This window comes from Aphelocoma coerulescens, chromosome 7 (assembly GCF_041296385.1).
Source record: "Aphelocoma coerulescens isolate FSJ_1873_10779 chromosome 7, UR_Acoe_1.0, whole genome shotgun sequence".
Taxonomy (NCBI): Eukaryota; Metazoa; Chordata; class Aves; order Passeriformes; family Corvidae; genus Aphelocoma; species Aphelocoma coerulescens.
Window position 1 is genome coordinate 30,295,268 of NC_091021.1, and position 19,130 is coordinate 30,314,397.

Sequence of the window (19,130 nt, forward strand, 5' to 3'; positions counted from 1 at the left end):
AATGACAATTACTCAGCACTCTTGAAAATTCATCATGAGGGGTCTGAAGCCAATATCTAAAAGCAGGCATGTCTGAACCCACCCTGTAATCTCCAGCAGCACTGGGGCTCTGAGCTGGTTTCTCCTCTTTTTTGAGCTATACCCAAGCAGACTGCCATCAGCCCTGGTTTGGGAATTGCACACTAGCAAAGGCACAGCAGCGTGTTCCCCAAAATGCCAAAAGGAAAAGAAAACTCTTCATGTGTGTGTGGTCTTGTGGCTTAAGACAGGGACCAAGTAAGCATTCCTAAGGACTAACCCCAGCTTTGTCTTTTTTTCTGTGATCTTTTCAACAACCCTCCACACCCCTTTTCCATATCTCTAAAGTGGTTATGACATTCAGCAATCTCTGAAGATGAATTTATTAATAGTAGCAAGTTTCTTCTCAGAAAATCACATGCTGAATATGCTTTTCCCATTTCAAACTGGTGCCTTTTGTTCTCTCTTTTCTGAAGTGCCTTAATACAAACCTTTCTGCTTTCTCCAGGACTTCCTGAGGTACAGTGAAAAAGCTGGTCTGGAGTGCTCCGAGATAGAGGTACATTTTCATGCACTGGACAATAGGGCTGATGGGACTTTGTATGGAGGAATGAAAACCCCAGTATTCCTTTGACAATAGTTGAAGATCCTGCTGGTATTCTAAATGTAGCATTTCTCTTAGCTTAAATCAGAATTAAAAGATGATGGCACAGTCCTGCATCTTAGTCCTGCACCATCCTCTTTTAGACATCTATTCATGAGGGCCTCGCCATGAGTCACTGCAGCAATCGTGCTATTGAACTTCATTATTTGACACTGTGCTTTAAGGAACCCTCTGGGTCTCTTGTAATAATGCAACATCCCTTTTCCTCAACAGAAAGCAGTTGAATTAATGTGCCTTGTACCAAAACGTTGCAATGACATGATGAACCTGGGTCGCCTCCAAGGCTTTGAGGTATGCATTTGCATTTGTCTTATAATAATAACTAGGCAAGGAAAATTATTTTATCTTCCCATGATTGTCTCTACCATCTACCCAAGCTGGTTATTTAGTGCTTGTTCTTCTGCAGTGCTGAGCTGCATGCTTTGGTGAGGTTTCAAAGGTGGGGGGAGTGACACACCTCTCACTCTAAACTTGAGGCAATCTATCTATTGTTTCTTCAAAATGTGAGGTCTGTAAAAGCTTCTTCAAGCTTTAATGAGACTTATTATATCTATTACCAGAGCAAAGTAAGTGATGAACCAGCCTGCTCTGCCCATTAGTAAGGTCACCTGGCATTAACACATTAACTGCTCCCGCTGAGTTCAGCAACATCCAGGTGGGGACTTGAGAGTTACAACCCCACAAGTTACAGCATGTGGCTTGTAACTAAGCCAGTGTAGGCTTTGGTGAGAGGTCTTATCTCCAAAATGAATAAAGATTTGTCTTACTGTCTTATGCACTGCAAACAGGTAGGTCCTGACTTTTGCACCTTCAGAGGTGTTGTGTCAGTGGCTGCTGGCTTAGGGCATGATGGAGAGCTCTTGCCTGGAGCACTGCAGTAACAAACTGCATAATGGGAACAGGGTTTGAAATGAAGTGTACAAAACAGTCTGCTTAAGACCTCTTGCATTTGGTTTTATATACACCATGAGTGGAAATGAGAGCAAGGAAAACCTGTTACTTGTCTTCAGCTGAGGTTTACAAAGTTGCTGCTTTGGTATCTTAGAGGGCATATGTCTCACATGAATGCAGGGCTGCCTGGAAAACTTGGACTGCATGAAATAGAGCCTATCACCTTGTGGGATCACAGTGGGTCAGGGTTTGTGATGTTAGTGCCTTGTGCTCCTCAGGGCAAACTGACAGCTCAAGGCAAGCTGCTGCAGCAGGACACCTTCTACGTGACGGAGCAGGATTCCGGGGTTCAGTCTCGACCCAAGGAGCGCAGGGTGTTTCTCTTTGAGCAAATAGTTATCTTCAGTGAACTGCTTAGAAAAGGATCTCTAACTCCAGGCTACATGTTCAAGAAAAGCATAAAGGTAAGAAATGCAGAGGGAGAAGCATATTCTCTTTGAAGGTCGTGTAAGGTTCATCCTGTCATAGGGGGACAGCAACGTGCAGAAAACATTTGCATTTACCTTTCAGTGGATCAGAAGCTGTTTGAGACCATCTCTAAATAAACTGCTGGGTGTCTAAATGTACTGGGTAGTTCTTACAGGGAACACAGGCAGGGCAGGTCCTCTATCATTCATAGCTCTGAATTAGCAAATATTGCTGCAAAACCTGCACTAGTCAAAGGAAGTTTACAGTAGTTGCTTTTAAGCATGATCATAAAAGGTAGATGAAGGTACAGTGTCCAAAACAGTCATTTAGGCCAAACTATAAGTCAATACTAAGCCTTTATGTGATATTACTGGAAATACTCTCCCTAATTTGTGTGAGGGCTCTTAGTACAAATATGGATGTTGCAAGAATGTTTCAAAGACAAATAAAACCACATATAATTCTAAAAATAAAGCTGTGAAAAATTACAAAACCAGCTAAACTATAAAGAGAGTTTTGAGAAACTAATTTTGGTTTTAAATAATCTATCCAGATTATGGGGCTGGGGCTAAAAGTAAAAACTGAAAGTAACCAGGGCAAATACTTACTCATGTCTTTTTTTGTTTAAGGGGGGGTTATGTTTGTTTAACAAATGCAAAGTTAACTGGTGAAATAGTAAGTGAAGGTGAATGAGTGCTGCACATCTCCTGGTAGAGCAGCCTTTGCTGTGCCTGCAGAAAGAGCAAAATCACTGATTCATTTAAATTTCTGGGTCATTCAAAGCTCAGAAACCAGTCTGGCATTGATTTCCTTTTCAAAGATACAGGTTAAGAGGCATGGGAGAGTGCATTGTGTTTGCTCTAAATTTTAAATGGTGCATTAATATGAAATAGAAGAGAACACTATCAGCCGAAATAATGCATATTAACATCTATAACTAAACAAATTTATGGTAAACAGCATATTTACTGAAATGAGGTCGTCTGCTTGGCTGATGGAAACAGCAGCATTTACTGAAAAGCCTATATCCATTTGCAAGTCAGTGTATTTTATAGTTTCCAACCAAATAATAGGCTATAAAGGGAAAACCTAAAGTGTACAAATAAACAATCGTCTTGATTTAGATGATCAGCTTTGATTTTATGTTTTTGCTGATTTAAATCATTATTAAAATTGGAGATGGAAATAGTATGAATCATTTTTACTTCAGTTTATTGTATATATAACAATGAGGCTTTTATCTGCAGGAAACAATTCCTGAATTGTATATTGTAGATAAAGAGAGAAAAATAAATCTCTCCTAATGTCAATAAAATTAGCTTGCCTCAAGGGTATGAGTTGCTTTTCTAGTTGAACAGCCTACGAGAGAGAAGGCTGTTCCCACTGCCTGAGTTTAGAATTTTCATGTGATTATTTTCCAGCTCCTTTTCTTCCACTTGGCAAACAGCTCATTCTCCTGTTGAGTGTCTACAGCAAGTGTGGCTCCATGTGTGTCTCCCCGACCTCAGCATGGATTTTGTGTGCCAGCAGCTCTCACACCCTCCGTCCCAGCCCCCACTTCAGCTTCAGGCTGCTTTTGCATGTCTGCTTCCCACAGAGAAGAGCTGTGGCTCTCAGTAGAGCAGGACCACTCCCTGCCTCCCTGGGCTCTGGGCACCCTCACCTCGCAGTGGGGCCTCCACCTGAGCCAGCATCACAGATCCCATTTCTTTCCTCTGTCACGGCCACAGAGTAAAAAGTGCATATGACTTCAAATGCAGCTGTTCTGGTCTGTCAGTGACATGAGACTCCCAAATATTGTTCTCCAAGGTCTGTCACACTCAAACCGTGAAGAAGTTTCAGAATCTTGTCCTGCATTAGCAAAGAACCCTTTTTTTACACAATAAGGTCCTTAGTGTTCAGAAATGGCACATCCCTTCTCAGATACTTCTCAGCTGGACACCCTCAGGCTCCCAAAATACCTAAGTGGGAGCCTTGGCAAATGCATCTCCCTGAGATGCAAATAGGAGCCTTCTACCTGGAGTCATACCAGGATTGGTTTGACTATCAACCAGAGGAAAATGAGCTCAGATCAGGAGGAACAGCACTGTCTGGGCTCACTGTGAGTCCCTTTCCTTGTCCCCATGTCAGGGGAGTTCCTGCATGTCACTGTAACTTCACAGGGACTGCCAGAAGCAAAGGAAGAGGCTAATTCCATCTGGCAATTTGAATGCTGGACAGTATTCTGGTGTGGAGTGGATCTCTCCACACCTTGACAGATACTCAGAGCAATTGGAGATGGACTTCTAGGGGACATTACTGCCTTAGTCTTCAGAGCTGTCTGCTTTTGACATGAAGGCACTCCCTCTCTATTTTTTTAGGGAGGCTATGCCAACCTATTCTTGTTTACTACCTCAGTATGTCAGGAAATGCTACAGTTATGAGTACACTTAAAACAGAAGCCTCGCAAGGGCGGGACAGCAGCCAGAATTGCCATCCATGTGATTTCCAGAAAGAATATCTGTGACTACAGTCAAGTGAAGTGATTGCACACAGATGACTCTAATCTGCTAGAAATAAGATCTGCCGGAGCATCACGGGAGAATTGTTCTTTTTTTTCATTATATCCCTGTTCACAGTCCATTCCATTTTTAAAATGTGCTAATGACTGAGACTCTCTTATCAGAGGACAAGAAATATAAACACTTACTTAGACTGGAGGAATGATAGACTTCATTAACATATTAATAGGAACATTTTTGCTCTACTTATGGGTTACAGTAAATTTTAAGCCCACCAGTCAGGTCTGTGTTACCTTAAAATAGAAGGTGTAATTCAAGACAAGGCAGATGGATGTCTGGTACATCTGTCAGAGCTTTATTAAGCATCATATTTAAGATTTAGATTTATCTGGGTAAATCTAGATGAGACAAACTCTTCTGATTATGGTCTAACAGTTTGTTATTGGACTCAATTATTTTCAGGAACATTTCACAACAGTTTTGATTCTTGTGTAATGTTAACTCATGCTCCCTGTAACATGCTTACCTTGGCTTGTTTCAGATGAACTACCTTATCATTGAAGAAAATGTGGACAATGATCCCTGCAAGTTTGCCCTAATGAGCCGGGAAACATCAGAGAGAGTCATTTTGCAGGCAGCTAATCCAGAAATTCAGCAGGCTTGGGTACAGGACATCAACCAGGTCCTGGACACACAAAGAGATTTCCTAAATGGTACGTACGTGGTCTTTGTTCTGTTTCCCAAACTGTGACGCTAAATGGGATTTAGAATCTTTATGTCTTTGTTTCCTCTGTGAGAAAATTACTGAGCCACTTCTGCATGTGTCAGTTGGGTTCATGTTCCTATCTCAGGTCCCTCTGTGGGTGGTGTTTTTGTTGGTACTTTTGCCCTGGGGTTTGCAGGGCTCTGTCACCTGCTGCTTTCCATTGTGCAGCAAGATTTTAAATCTGATGCCATCCCAAGATCATGTTGAAGCCAGGTTGCCACTTTATCTACACAGCATCTCCCATGTGCTCAGAGCAAGGTTTATCCCCAAGGACCTCCTGTTAGACATCACTGCGTGCTACCAGCTGAGGATGTGAGGTGGGAGGAAGGCTGCCTCACCGTGCACCCCCCTACAGGTCCCAGCTCTGCAGGGCAGCAGCAGCTTTCAATTAAAAAAAAATAACCAAAGGAAAGGGCAAGGAAACAAGGGCAAGGGCTTGTTTCTCCTAGGAACCATGGGAGCTGTGCATGAACAGAGACCTTTCCAAAGTATCAGCTTCGCTTTAGAAATAGATTTGAGGTGGTCTGAAATAATATTTCAAATTAAAGCTATGTTTTGGAAAAAAAAAACTCTCAAAAACCAGACACACACACAATCAGCAGAACTGTGTAATTTGGAAATACAGAGGGGTCAAATTCAGTTAACAATTTTAGCTTGTTCTTGCTCACAAGTGGATGAGGGTAAGAGAAGGGAACAGGACTAGAGAAAGAATCTAAAAATAGTATCTCTTTTGTTTGTTTGGAAGCAACAGAGTTGCTTTGGATGTCTCCAAGATTGCTTTTCACTATTCATTTCAAACCAGCTTTTTAATGGAGTTTATATTAGAGTTCTATATTTAATAGCTTAATACATGTTCAATAATAAAATATATTTGCTTGAATCAAGATGTTTTGGCTTGGCACAATATGTTAGATTTTTTTTATTTTTGGGTTTTGTTATTTTGTTTTGTGGATTTTTTTTTTTGCAAAATGGGAAGAGGCTCTTTCAGTTCACATCAAAGCAAAGGTTCCTTTTTCTTGAATGTGGAGGTTTTAAAAATTTAATTCAGCTTAATTTTACTTTTCAGAAGTTAAGTGGGAAGGGGTTACATGCAAAGGTTGTTTGTGACAGTTCAGAATCTATGGCTGAGCTGATAAAGAGAAATCTATTTCAGCCATAATGCCACAACTTGGTATTGGGTTTTCATGACCTGGAATAGAAATGGCCTCATACAACCATTTAAAAATGATTCCTTAAATACATTGGTGAGATGAAGAGTCTAAGTTCTCCAGTTTGACCAGTTGGTACCAAAACTTGGTGGGTTTATGTCAGTGCACTTGGCTTTGACTGACGAATTATTGGAATAAAAATAAGTTCCACTAACAGTTAGCTACAGACTTTTTTAAAAAAGCCTTGTGAGAACTCCACAGGCATTAATGCAGGGTTTTTCTGTCCCTTCCGCATCTTTCTTGCTTGTTCTTTTTATTTTTTAAGTATTCCCTCTTATCTTCACAGGACTTACTGCCCTGTGAGCCTCTTTTCCTACTGAGGCATCTTCATAGCCCCTATTCAGCCTATCTTCTATGAGGCCAGCAAGCAATTTGATGGGTTAGGAACATAATCATCACTATCTCTAAAGCAAAAGTAAAAATACATTTATATTAAAACACAATCTTAAGGATTTACCTTAAAACTATAAATAAGATCCAAGAAAATTATACTGTATCCAGTAGAGCCTGTCCAGTCCAGAACATTTTAAGTGGCTTTTAGAATGTAATCTTACTGAGGCTGACTAATCTTTAAATATGTTCTTTAGCTTTGCATTTCATTAAAGCAGATGTTTTCTGTCCTAAAAATCATATTAAATCCACACTGAGCCAATGCTGCATAAACTTAATAACAAAATATTCCCCGTGAGTCCTTGCCCAAGCTGTCTCTAATTTTTCTCTGTTCGCCAGGGAAGTCCTAAAGAGTTGGGGCTGTGTACAAAGCACGGGATTTGCATCCAAACTTCATTAATGTAAAACTGTAATATTCAAGTTTTTCATATTTTTCCATGGAAAAGTAAAAGCTGCTAAGCTTGAGAAACAGGCTGTGCATCAAATGATGGGCTGTTCTGACCTTTAGGAAGCAAGGTGTAAAAAAGATTTGTCCCTGCTGGACATGTTTCATAAGGAAAATGCCATTCATCTGTACCTTTTTTTAATCATGTTTTGGGGGGGGAATTTGAGAGAGAAAGAGAGAACAAGAAGCAGCAAGTAGATGGACACTGACACTCTAAGAATACTGACAGATGTTTAACAGGAGGCTGGAAGCCAGGCATCACTGTGATAGTTCATGGTGGAATTAGTAGTTAGAAATGGACACTCAACTAAATACCCTTTAAAAGCTCTGAGCACAGTAGATTGTTTCAAGCTAGACTGATAAGTATCCATTCAGATCTTACTGCTAAAGACTTGCAGCCTAATCTACTGTATACAATAGAAAAATGTCACTGTCAAAATCACTGTTAAAGTTCTCCCCAGCCTTCCTTGCCCTCTGTGGCTGGTCTGCAGCAGGACCAAACCATTTCCAGCTGCAGCTGAGGTAAGCAAGTGAAACTGGCAGTCACTGTGGCATAAATACAGTCTGCTTTTGTGACAAGGGTTGGGTTTTAGAGACAAGTAATCTTTCAGATTGCTGCAGATCTGTGTCTGTGTCCTTTTGAAGAAAATGGTGATCTGGCATCCTCCTTGATTTTTTTTTTCTTTAAGTCATTTGTTTTGTAGTATGAAGTGGTTTCTTGAGTTGTCCCGCCTTTCTCTGGAAGGGGAATGCTAGAGAGTGCTGTATGGTGCTGAGCTTTTCTGTTTTTCTTTCCTTTTCATCTTGTTGTGAAAGACATTCCTTCTGTTGTGGTTCCCTGGTGGGGCTGATGCTGTGACATTATGTCCTCTGTCTGCCTCTTGCTAGACTAGTCTCTCTGCATTCCAGTAGGTTTAGTCTGGTAAGTGTACACAGTATTAACTGACTATAAATCATCTGTTAAAGCCACATGACATGTGAAAAACCAAGCCCATAGGTCTGGGGCTGATAGCCTGAGCCCAGCAAATCTGCTCACTGCGAGTCCCAGCCCTGATCCCTTCTCCTCCAAATGTAACAAATTATATCTTTCTTTACAATCTGGAATTTTTATCCTTCCTTTTCCCAGTGCAAGCTCTCTCCATGATGATAAAATCTACTCTCACAAGTAGTTGTTTTTTTGCAGCTTATGAAACTGTTAAGTGTTGCCTGTTGAGTGTTTTCTGAAGAGGTTTGTACTGCTGGGAATAATATCTTGGTGCCATCTATACTTCCTCACTTGCTGGCCAGTTCCAGCAGTTTCCTTGAACCAAAGTTAATGTAGAAAGCACATTGAGAGCCAAGTTGCAGTGCATCTTGTCTGAAGAGTATTTAGTAGTCACACTTTCTTGGGAATATGCACATGGGACTTAGAGGTCTTGACCTGTGTTCCTGATGTTAGCAAAATTCACTGTAAATGTGCTGTGCACCTCTTAGTCAGACTTTCATTTATTTTGACTACAGGATATGATTAATTTGTGCGATTCCAAAGAAAATGAATGCAATTATGTATGCTATAAATGGCAAACATTTTAGCCTACTCACTGTGTAGGTTAGAGAAGCTGTTCCTCCCATCAGCACAGAGTGCTGTGTTCAGTTCATGCACAGCACAGTGTAACATGCTTGAGTCCTGTCTAGCCATGAACGCACCGTGTGCTTCCATGGGCGGCATGCCCTGCTCCTGTTTGGTTTGCAGCATATAGGTCTGTTCTGTTTGAACCATCCCACCTGTTTGAACACCTCTGCAGCCCCTGGCAAGGCTGTTGGGAGCCCGTGGCTGACTCTTGTCCTCTCTTGCAGCGCTGCAGTCGCCCATCGAGTACCAACGCAAGGAGAGCAGCTCGGCGGTGCTGCGGCCCCAGGCCGGCAGAGTCCCTCAGCCCAACACCAGGCCCCATTCTTCTATTCCAGTAGGGTCTGAGAAGCCTTTGAAGGCTACAAGCCGTAACCCATCTCTCCCACCCCTGAAGTTATCTACCTCCAACGGCAGCACAGGGTATGAGCACCCACAGCCCGGAGACAAGTATGAACAAAGCAAGGTACTGAGCTCATCTGATAAAACATGATCTCACAGCCCATTTCTTATACCACAGGTGATCCATGATGTTAGCTTTGATTAGCATCTAACCAGGTCAACAGGAATCAACAAACTGAAGCAATGGGGTAACGTGTGATTTGGGATTAAACAGCTCATGCAAAAGCCCTGGCATCCACATGGAGGGCACTTCATCTAGGAAACAGAGACAGAGCCTGACCCTGGAGCACTGATCCCAGTGTTTTTCAGGGCACTGTGCTTGCAGATCTAGTGAACTAGATATCCATTTGCAATACTGGCAGAAGCAATATTCAGGCTTCTCTGATACCCATTAACCACCCATTCCTGAAAAAGTCTATGGTAGGGAAGAGTTTAGACCTTTTCCCACATAACAGCTCACAGGGTGCCAGCTAAAGGTTGTAATTTGGGTACATGTGTGCTGCACACAAACCACCAAAGAGTCAGTGGCCACCAACCATGTTTGGACCCTGCTGCTGGCTGAGGCTGACCAAAGCCACTTTCAATATGACCTGTATTTATCTGCGAGTATTCACTCAGCATCATTGGTCTTTCTCCCCATTTGGCTCAGCACAGACCCTTCATCTGTAACACCCGCAGATGAGAACACCCAGGGGCACAGTTGTTAGCAGCTTGGAAGTCTGATGTGAAATAGGAGACTGGTTTGTATTTGTTACTGCCACCTTTCAGGTCCTTCAAATCCTTTTCTGCCAATGTGAACCTCCAAGTGTTTTGTGTCTTTTTCCCTGGTCTGGTTAGGCTGGACATGAAGTAGTGGGATCGCTGCCGGAAAGGGCAGGTTCCTCCGCACCGGCCGCTCACCGGTTTGTGTTGTGTCCGTTTTCAGACTGATTTGGGAGGGTGCAATGGGACCTCTTCCATGGTGGTGATTAAAGATTACTATGCACTGAAGGAGGATGAGATCTGTGTGAATCAAGGAGAGGTGGTTCAGATCCTTGCTATCAACCAGCAGAACATGTTCCTGGTGTACCAGCCCGCAAACGACCACTCTCCAGCCGCTGAAGGATGGATCCCTGGCAGTATCTTGGCTCCCCTCCCTAAATCCACTACAGATAATAGCGATGGAAGCATCAAGTAAGTGCCATATTGGCTTCGCTGGGAGCACTATGTGGATTTTTTGAGGAAAATAAAATAAATAAATAAATAAATAAATAAACCCAAACCCAAATGGTAGGGAAATCCTGCTGATTTTTATCTACAGTGCCATTGGAACAAGCTGAGTGGTCAATCCGCAGCATCGGGCAGCCATGGTGGATAGCTCGGGTTTTGCTTATTTTCATTTTGTGGGATTTTGTTTATACTTTGGAGAGAAATAAAACCATAGACGGTTAAAGGTATGCTTTACATGACACCATTTTACACCAACATGGACCTGCTTGGACTGGACTTATATTTATGTTGTATTAAGTTACTAATCTATATATTGGTTATAACAGCATCTAGATAAACAAAAAAAACACAAAAATCCAGGCTCTGTGTTGGACTGAGGTTCGCTTCTCAAGGAGGAGAGATTTTGTTGTCTATGGCAATTTCCTTGTACAGCTTGTATTTTTTTTTTCATTTGTTTTGGGTTTTTTTTCTGTTTGCAGTAACTTTTGTAATATATTTTTTGGTTTGCAAGACCCCCATCCAAGTACATTCCTGTATAAAGTATTTTGCACTATTTAAAAAAAAAAGAAGAAACAAACTCATATTGATGAAGTCAGGTTGTGCAATATAATGGATAGTCGCAATGTTCATCATTGTACCTGTAATGTAACTAATTTTAAATGTACTATTTTAAATATGTAAAATAAATTTTCACCATGAGCATGTTTTAATGAGGTAAAAGAATTAGTTGGACCCTTTTTTTTTGTTTTGTTTGATTTTGTTTTGTTTTGTTTTTAATTTTGTTTATAATATTTTGTTGCTTATTTAACAAATGTGTGGATATATATTTTTCTTTTCTGATTTTTAGAAATTTGTCAGTCTGAAATGACTAATGCAAGAAAGTGGTTTTTTGGTATTAAATACAGAAGGTACAACCCTCTTTTCAGTAATACTTGTTGATTTCTTTTAACATCTAAAATGACTAGATGGTAATGCATGATGTATGCTACAAACTGTGTTTTACCTTACACAAATACCTTGAGGCGCAGAATTAAACACAAGGAAAGATTTTGTGACAGATTCACTAAAAATAATAACTTGATCTCTGCTGCCATTTCAGTTAAGAGAAATGATGACTTTTTACCTGTCAGTCAGTAATGAATGCTATCTGGCAGTGCATGTTAAGCCAAAGGAATTGCTTGGCACATCTCTTGCACATCCACCACAGCCATTCCCGGGTTCCTCTCTAGCTACAATATGCAACCACATGCCCTTAGAATCATCCACGGTACCAGACTCCTGGTGAAGACTGATTTCATGGCAGCTGTACAGTAAAATTCTGCATCAAATTCTGTAGGTGGATGAATTGTGGCCTGGAAGGTGTAACAAAATTGAAAGACACATGAATTGCAATTCTCTCTTTCTCACTGCAGTGAGATTTAAAGTCCTAAACAATGTTTTCAGACTCAAACAGCTAAAACAACCCAGAAAACAAAAAGATACTTCAATAATAGGAGTCCTATGAGGAAAAAACAACCTGGAGCCATGTTATCTTCAACCCTATCTGGTCTGCCAGATCACAGTGACTACTCAGTTTGAGTAATAAAACTGTTTCTTCTGTGACAAGTACTGTACACAAAATAAATGGTCAATCCAGCAGTGTTGGCACCATGAATTATTCACCTGTTGGTCAAGGAGTCCCATCAGCCATGTTCTTGACTCTTACATTTCTTAAAGGAAAATGTAACAGTCCTGAAGTGTTGGATAACTTCCCCTGCTCTGCACTTCTCATTTGAACCTTCTCCAGGAACTCCCAAATACCAGTCAGCGCTTAGTGCCTGTCTGAGCCGTGCAGGATGCTCTGGTGCTCCCTGTGCTCAGACACGACTGCCCATACAGGCTGAGTTAGTGCAGACTCTAATCCTGGTTGCAAAAACAGTTGTCATGACCCAGTTCACTCTTGTGGTAGCATTTGCTTGTTCTTTAACTGAGCTATTGAACAGCTCCCATCAGGTGCTGAGGTAAAAGCAGGAAACGCTTAGGAGTCAGACGCAGTGTTCATGGGGGAGCGTCGGCTGTGTGGGGCATCCTTTGGGTCCTACCTTGCTAACATACTGCGTTTTATTGGCATCACAGGTGATCCCTGGAATTCATACAACTTCCTTTGTAAAATGTATCAAGGTACTGTAGACGTGACATGTGCCAAACATTGGGCTTAAACATGCAAATCAAATTTGCATGACTTAAAGGTGGGCAGATGCTTTGAACCTGGATCCCAGCTCATCACACTGCTGTTTTGAGAGCTTTATGCTTTGGACAACATACCCCTCCCCAAATTCCCCCCCAACCTGTCCACTCTTCACTATTTAAACCAAATGAAATCCATATCGAGAACTGTTTTGGTTTTTTCTTAATTTCTTATGTCTGCTTTGATACGCAATTCTCTTGTCAACACAGCATTGCTCTTACAGAGGGTGACATTGGTCTTATATTATTTTTTTCCAAGAATAAGGTCATAGGAGCAGTAATAAGGGGTGAAAAATTTACTGGAAATGGTGCCTGCTGTGATGCTAGCCAAAACCCATGAGCTGACTGCTGTCCTTTTTAACTGGATTGGCAAAGTCAAATGGGAAATTCTTGGTCTTGAGAGGCACAGCAGAGCTTGTCATTCTAGGAAATGACTTATCTCTTGGAAAATTAATAATGCAGCTCCTATTTATTGAGCTGTTTGTGTTCTGAGCAACATGTAGTGAGTAACCACTTGAATTTCTTAATTTTTTTTAATTTGCTGTACTGAGGAATCCATTAGGACCATTCTTACTTATTTATATTTGTTACACTGCTTTTTTTTTCAACAAGACTGAGGACTAAACTGGTCTTTTAAATGTAGCAAAATTAAAATAAATTTCTATTTGTGGCAATGCAAGACAAAGTCCCTGAAACCAGATGACCAAGTTCTAGTTGCCTGTGCTTCCATCATGGACATTTTTTTCCTGCTCCATGCATTTAAACAGCAAGTGTGGCACAACATCTGCTTTGCAGAACTCTTTGGTTTGGTTTTTAACTTCAGCTCTCATTGCTGAGATTGAGACAGGCAGATTGCCTGCCGGTGGCTTTCACCTTCTAGGGAACTGCAGTAATTGCAAATGTGGATGCTGGTTCCCCTTTCCAAAACCTTTCTTCCTGCTATGATTTGCCATTTGACTGCTGCGTTTTTTGGTACAACAGGAAGTCATGTTCATGGCATACCCTGCGCATGAGAAAGCGGGCGGAAAAGGAGAGCAGTGGCAAAAATGAAGCCAATGGGCCACGTAAATCCAAGGATATTCTGGGGAACAAAGTCTCTGTTAAAGTGAGTAAGGCCATCTGAAAGCTCTGTGCTGCTCTCCTGCTTCCCATCCTTTCCACCCCCTGTAGCATCCTCTCCTGAGAGAGGGAGGGGGCGGCAATTTTGAGTTTGGGTTTTGGTTTTTTGTTGATTTTTTTCTTCTTTTCAACTTCAGTTATCTCTTTTTTTTGGTTCCTTTTTTGTAGTATCCATTTTAGCAGGATTTTTGCATGCAAGATAAAGTGCAGTCTTTGTTTTTTGTTTTCTTTTTCCTGGCATCCCACATGCAAGTAAGTAATCTTCATTAAGAAACCCAACTATATACATGGTTAAAGAACTTAAAATTGGGACACTAGTGATTTACTGACCTCTGATCTAGCCCAGGTCTGCAGCTTCATCAGAGCAGCTGCAGCAGTGAGAAAGCCACTGGGTGAACCAATGGCCTTGCTGAAGTTGCTGAGTTTTCTTTAGGTCAATATTTTAGCAGATGTTAAGATAACAGGTTCCCAACCTGGGGATTCTTAAGCTTTTTGGTCTAGGGAGATGGTCTCAGTGACCTTTTTCTTTCCATGTTATCAGACAGGGCAGAGATGCTGACTCTGTCTTGCCAGGAGAAGGTCTCGTGTGTGTCTGTGTGTGTGTGTGTGTGTCTGTGTGTCTGCGTCTCTCTCTCTTTCTCTGAGATCTCCCAGTATGGAAAAGGTTCAGAACTGTGGGGTTAAGCTCCATCTTCTGCTCTGGGTGCCTGACTACTGTGCTCCAACTCAGAGGATCCATCCCTATAAACCGACCATGAGGCCTGCTCAGGACTAATCTGGGGCTTTCCCTCCCAACAGAGGCAAGCAAACACTTGTGATTTTGACACAACCAAAGCTCAGCCTTGATTCAGGAAAGCACTTGAGCATGTCCTTTGGATCCACCCCTCTCCAGGAGAGCCCATGATTAAGTGTTTTCCTTTGCAGAGGCTTTGTGCCTTACAAGCCTGGTGCAATAGCCCTGGCATGTGCAAAGGGAGGAACCCTGACACTGCATCCCGGGCGCCCTCGCACCCTCTGGATGAGGAAGGACTGGGCCCGAGGGAAGTGGCTGCTCCAGCATGGTGGCACAGTTCTTCCTCCTCTTGCTTCCTCCTTGTTTTCACTACCTGAACGAATTGCAGAATCACTGCTGCTTCTCTGGCAAAAGCATGTCTTTGCCTTTGCTTCCCTTGTTTTGTTGTCGGTTTGTTTTTTGTTTGTGTTTCAGGAGCATTTTCCCTACTGTTACCCATTTCCATGCTGCTCCCAACTGTGCTGCTCTGCCCTGACTAACCAATCTCTTTTCTAATCTCTTGTTCTCTTTCTTCCTCTTCATGCTGCCAAACAAGGAGACAAACAGCTCAGAGGAATCAGAGTGTGATGACCTTGACCCCAATACTAGTATGGAGGTAGAGACAATCATCCTTGTGATTATTTTTTCTCAAGAACATGTGTCTGTTTTGAAATACCTTTGCTGCAAGGGGAGTTGGTGGGTCTGTATTGCTTGCAGACGTGTGTGCCAATTTAGTGTGACTCACAAAAAGCGTCAATTCCGGTTTTGCCAAGCCTTGGACTGGAGTTTGGGCTTCTTTTGGAGTGGGAGCAGTGGAGTGAGCTCAGTAACAAGCTCCTGCTGAGCTGGAATCTCACATAGCCACCCTCAGTCTCTGTTTCCCACCTGGGACCTCATTCCAACAATAATGCAAGTGTGTCAGCTGCTGATAAATGTGGCACCTTTCTATATTAAAACACCCCTTGCCCTGGCAATACACACTTGAGCTGCCAGTCAGGCTTGTGTTGTAAATCATGGAGCAAATGTTGTTGGACCACAACCAGCACTTTATCTAGAAAATCAGAAAAAACATTTCCTTTTTGTCTTAGCCGAGTGGGAATTGCATTTCTGTCAAGGTACTGAGGAAGAATGGTAAAATCGGTTGTGGGAATGTACCTGTGTCCCAGGCAAGGCTGATGCAAATAGGTGGTCCCAAATTATGGTACATTATGCTACTGTTTTTCCAGTGTGAAACCACCAGTTCTAGTGCCTTGTCAAGAGAGCCTGAAAGAGCTTAAAATCATGAAGAGTTATGTATCTGGTTCTCCTCAATTAAGATCTAGCAGGATCCTTTTTTTTTTTTTTCCATGTTTATAGTGACCACACAAAACATTTCTATACATTGTTCCAAGGCTGAAAGAGGTTCCTGCTGAAACAAGCAAGGGCATGGTTCAGAGAGAAGGTGATTTTGTGGTGATGACAGGATAGGCCACTGGAGAACAGAGATATCTGTGTCCTAGCAGATCTCCCGGATGCTGTCAGCCAGGCTGCACTATAAACATCCTGCAAAAAAAAAGCTGATCTTCCTCCTGAAGGGAAGATAAAAAGAGGAAGAAGTGTACTGAGGTGCACCACCTAAGCTGTTAACCTGAAAGCATGCTTTTATTTTAATTGTGTTGGGATGTGTACTAAAGGAAAGCTTTTGACCCAGCTGACATCCTGGAGACTGAATGGTCCTTACCTCTAAAGCTGCATTATTCTCAGGACTCTGCTTACATTTTCAAAGAGTGTTTTGCCAGTCACAGGTAACAACTGGAAGTGTGTGTATTTGTTACAAGGCTGTGCCCATTTTTACACGTGAGTCTGTGGAAGCTTTCACTCACTGAAAAGTGCCCTGTGGAGCAACAGGTGGCTGAGACACAGGTGGTTGTGCAGAGCTGGGTGAAAACCATGGTTCTTTTGCAGAGGATTTCTGTGTTTTGACTTTGTTCAACAGGAGGAAAAACAGGTGGTTTAGAATATCCAGTGGGAGGTATCTGAGTCCTTGCATTGTCAGCATTACTAGTCTTTTTGATGGCTTGATTTGGGTTTTTACCATGGTACAGTCTACTGTTCTGAACTTCAGGAGAAAAAAAAAACATTTCTATTTAAACAAAAGACACCAATGTGAAGTCTTAGCTATGAAATCAATCTGCTGTTGGGGGAGTAACTGTGTGCCTTCTGTGTGACTCTGTTTACACTCAGAAAGCCCTGTCCTGCATCTCCCAGGTCACTTGCTGGAGGTGACAGTGCCGCTGCACTGCAGTCCCCAGGAGCCACGGTGTTCCTCATGGCTTGGAAAGCTCAGGTTTGCTTCTGGCAAAACTCTCTGGGGCTGAGCAAATATTTTAAATGGCAGAGGAAGAGAAAATAAGAGAACAATTGTGGGGGTGACTTACTAAGGTCACACTGCCCTGCAAGGAGCAGCATGGCCCTTGCTTTGTGCTGCTTTTAGTACATCTGCAGCCAGAAATGACTGTGGTCATCTCGTTGATCTGGCTAAGAAATACTGGGAGGAAGGGATTGCTGATACCCAGTATAAACTAAATAGAATCCTCTGGAGGGAGCAGAGCATGGGCAGGCTCATAAAGTGCTGGTGAAGCCCTAGAAGAGGCCTGGTCTGTAAAGGTCTGGGGTATTCACCTACTGGAAGCCATGGTTGTTCTCCCTTTCCCTTCATTATGAGATTCTGATTCTCCTTTTCAAACGTGTTACAATAATTGGGCTATATTACAGCCTGGGAGGCCAAAGTCTTTTCTCATTAAACCAGAGGCAAAACAAGCTAATTCTAACACCAGAGCCTGATTCAGGCCTTCATCAATCTTCTAGGCTTCATGTGCTAGGCTTAGATAACTTAAAGAGCTGTGCTACCCCTCCAGCCAAGCCTGTGTGCGCAGTGAACATCCACATCTCAAAGGTTATGCTTTCCCTGCTGTGTGGAATGTCCACTGATGAGTTCCCAGGGCAGGTGGAGACAACATGACTGACTGCCCAAGGAGAGGGAACACCTTGTCCTCACACCTGGCCAGGCTCATGAGGGGTTTTATAGATGCTGGGAGTGCTGGCAGAAGAGCTGCGTCCTGGCCATCAACACTCAGAGGTGCCTTTCCTGTGTCATTAAGGTGGAGTCATCATTACAGCCAGGTAATAACAGGGCAAGTCACCTGGCTTCTCTTACAGGACTGTCACCCCTGACATCCCTCTTCCTCCCTTCGTGCATGAGAACGTGCACCCCATGCTGGAACAGAGAGAGCAGTCTCTAAATGCAAAGCAGACATATTAATTAATTAGCTGGAAACGTGGGTGCAATTTAGCTCCACCCTACTTCCTGCACAAGTCAGTAAGCTGGTCATAGTACCCATGAAGTCCCACAGCTACTGTGGTCTTTTTATGAAAAACCACAGTGGATTCCATTCAGTAGATTCTAGGTTTCTGGAAGCACTTTGCCTTTGTTTCAAGGGGACACAAAGACAGAAAGAAATGTGGAAAACATATATTGCGAGAGCAGGAAGCTGAAATTCTGGGTGACTGTTTAAAAGAGCTAAAATTCCACTACTGGGTTTTTGCTCACCCAGGCCTTGGAGAATTTTCTATTCATTGTAGCTTTGACCAGAAATAGCATCTCTTGGTGACTGGTTTTTTCCTCTTTGTTTATTAATATGTAATGAAAGTGCATAAAGATGGAAATGAAGTTTGTTTTTTTCTGCTTGTTTTCTGCTTTGTGCTGTAGTTTCATAAAGCAGAAGGCACAAACTCACCCACTGAGTACGTGAGTGTAGCAGCAGGCGCTTGAGGGCCACGTGTAGCCACGTGAGTGATAGGAGTAACCTACACTTAAGGATGATCAGAGACTCTTTCCACATGTCTGTAGTTAATTGCACAGGGACAGGCAACTCCACTTCTGGGAAGATGTATGCCCTTGTGAATGAGCAAATATCATCCACACCCAAGTCTGGGGTCTGGGACAATGACACAACTAATTGTCCTACAGTTCAGTGTTGTAACATCTCATGGGGTTGCAGTATTGCTGAGATGGTCACAAGGCAGCTGTGCAGGTCCCATTGGGCTACCTCTCTTGTCTAAAGCAATAGTCTTCCAGCAGTCAGAAGATCTGACTGAGCTAAACCTCACTAAATCCTGCAGCCGCTCCCCCCAGCTTTGGGATGGGCCTCGGGTGTAGGGTTCCGACATGGCTGCAAACGTTTTGCACAACTCCAGCTGCAGTGTTACAAGTACTGCTGGCCCACACATGTCTGTCACTGAGCCTCTAGTGTCTGTTCCAGTGTCTCAGCTGTGCAAAGCAGAGATGAAGCCCAGGCCAAGTCACTGGAAGTGCCATCATTAGATTAGTGAGCTGTTGGGCTTCTTAATCTGCTTTTTTCAGTTGTGACATTTTAGCATGTCAGGAACTACTCAGAGACACT

The 19,130-nt window shown here is 42.6% G+C and overlaps 1 protein-coding gene across 16 annotated transcripts in view; it reads left to right on the forward strand.

Moving 5' to 3' along the window:
• The window catches only part of KALRN (kalirin RhoGEF kinase), a 503,525-nt gene that overhangs the window by 462,232 nt on the left and 22,163 nt on the right, over nucleotides 1-19,130 (forward strand). For 14 of the 16 annotated variants that reach the window (XM_069021109.1, XM_069021107.1, XM_069021110.1 and 11 more), the window contains 7 exons: nucleotides 527-577; nucleotides 896-973; nucleotides 1,852-2,037; nucleotides 5,084-5,255; nucleotides 9,188-9,426; nucleotides 10,288-10,535; nucleotides 13,779-13,902. In XM_069021109.1, the coding sequence (XP_068877210.1) occupies nucleotides 527-577; nucleotides 896-973; nucleotides 1,852-2,037; nucleotides 5,084-5,255; nucleotides 9,188-9,426; nucleotides 10,288-10,535; nucleotides 13,779-13,902 (1,098 nt within the window). Of the gene's footprint in view, nucleotides 1-526; nucleotides 578-895; nucleotides 974-1,851; nucleotides 2,038-5,083; nucleotides 5,256-9,187; nucleotides 9,427-10,287; nucleotides 11,480-12,686; nucleotides 12,702-13,778; nucleotides 13,903-19,130 lie in introns of those variants that run through there. The other 2 variants (XR_011152025.1, XM_069021118.1) reach the window with 2 other exon arrangements.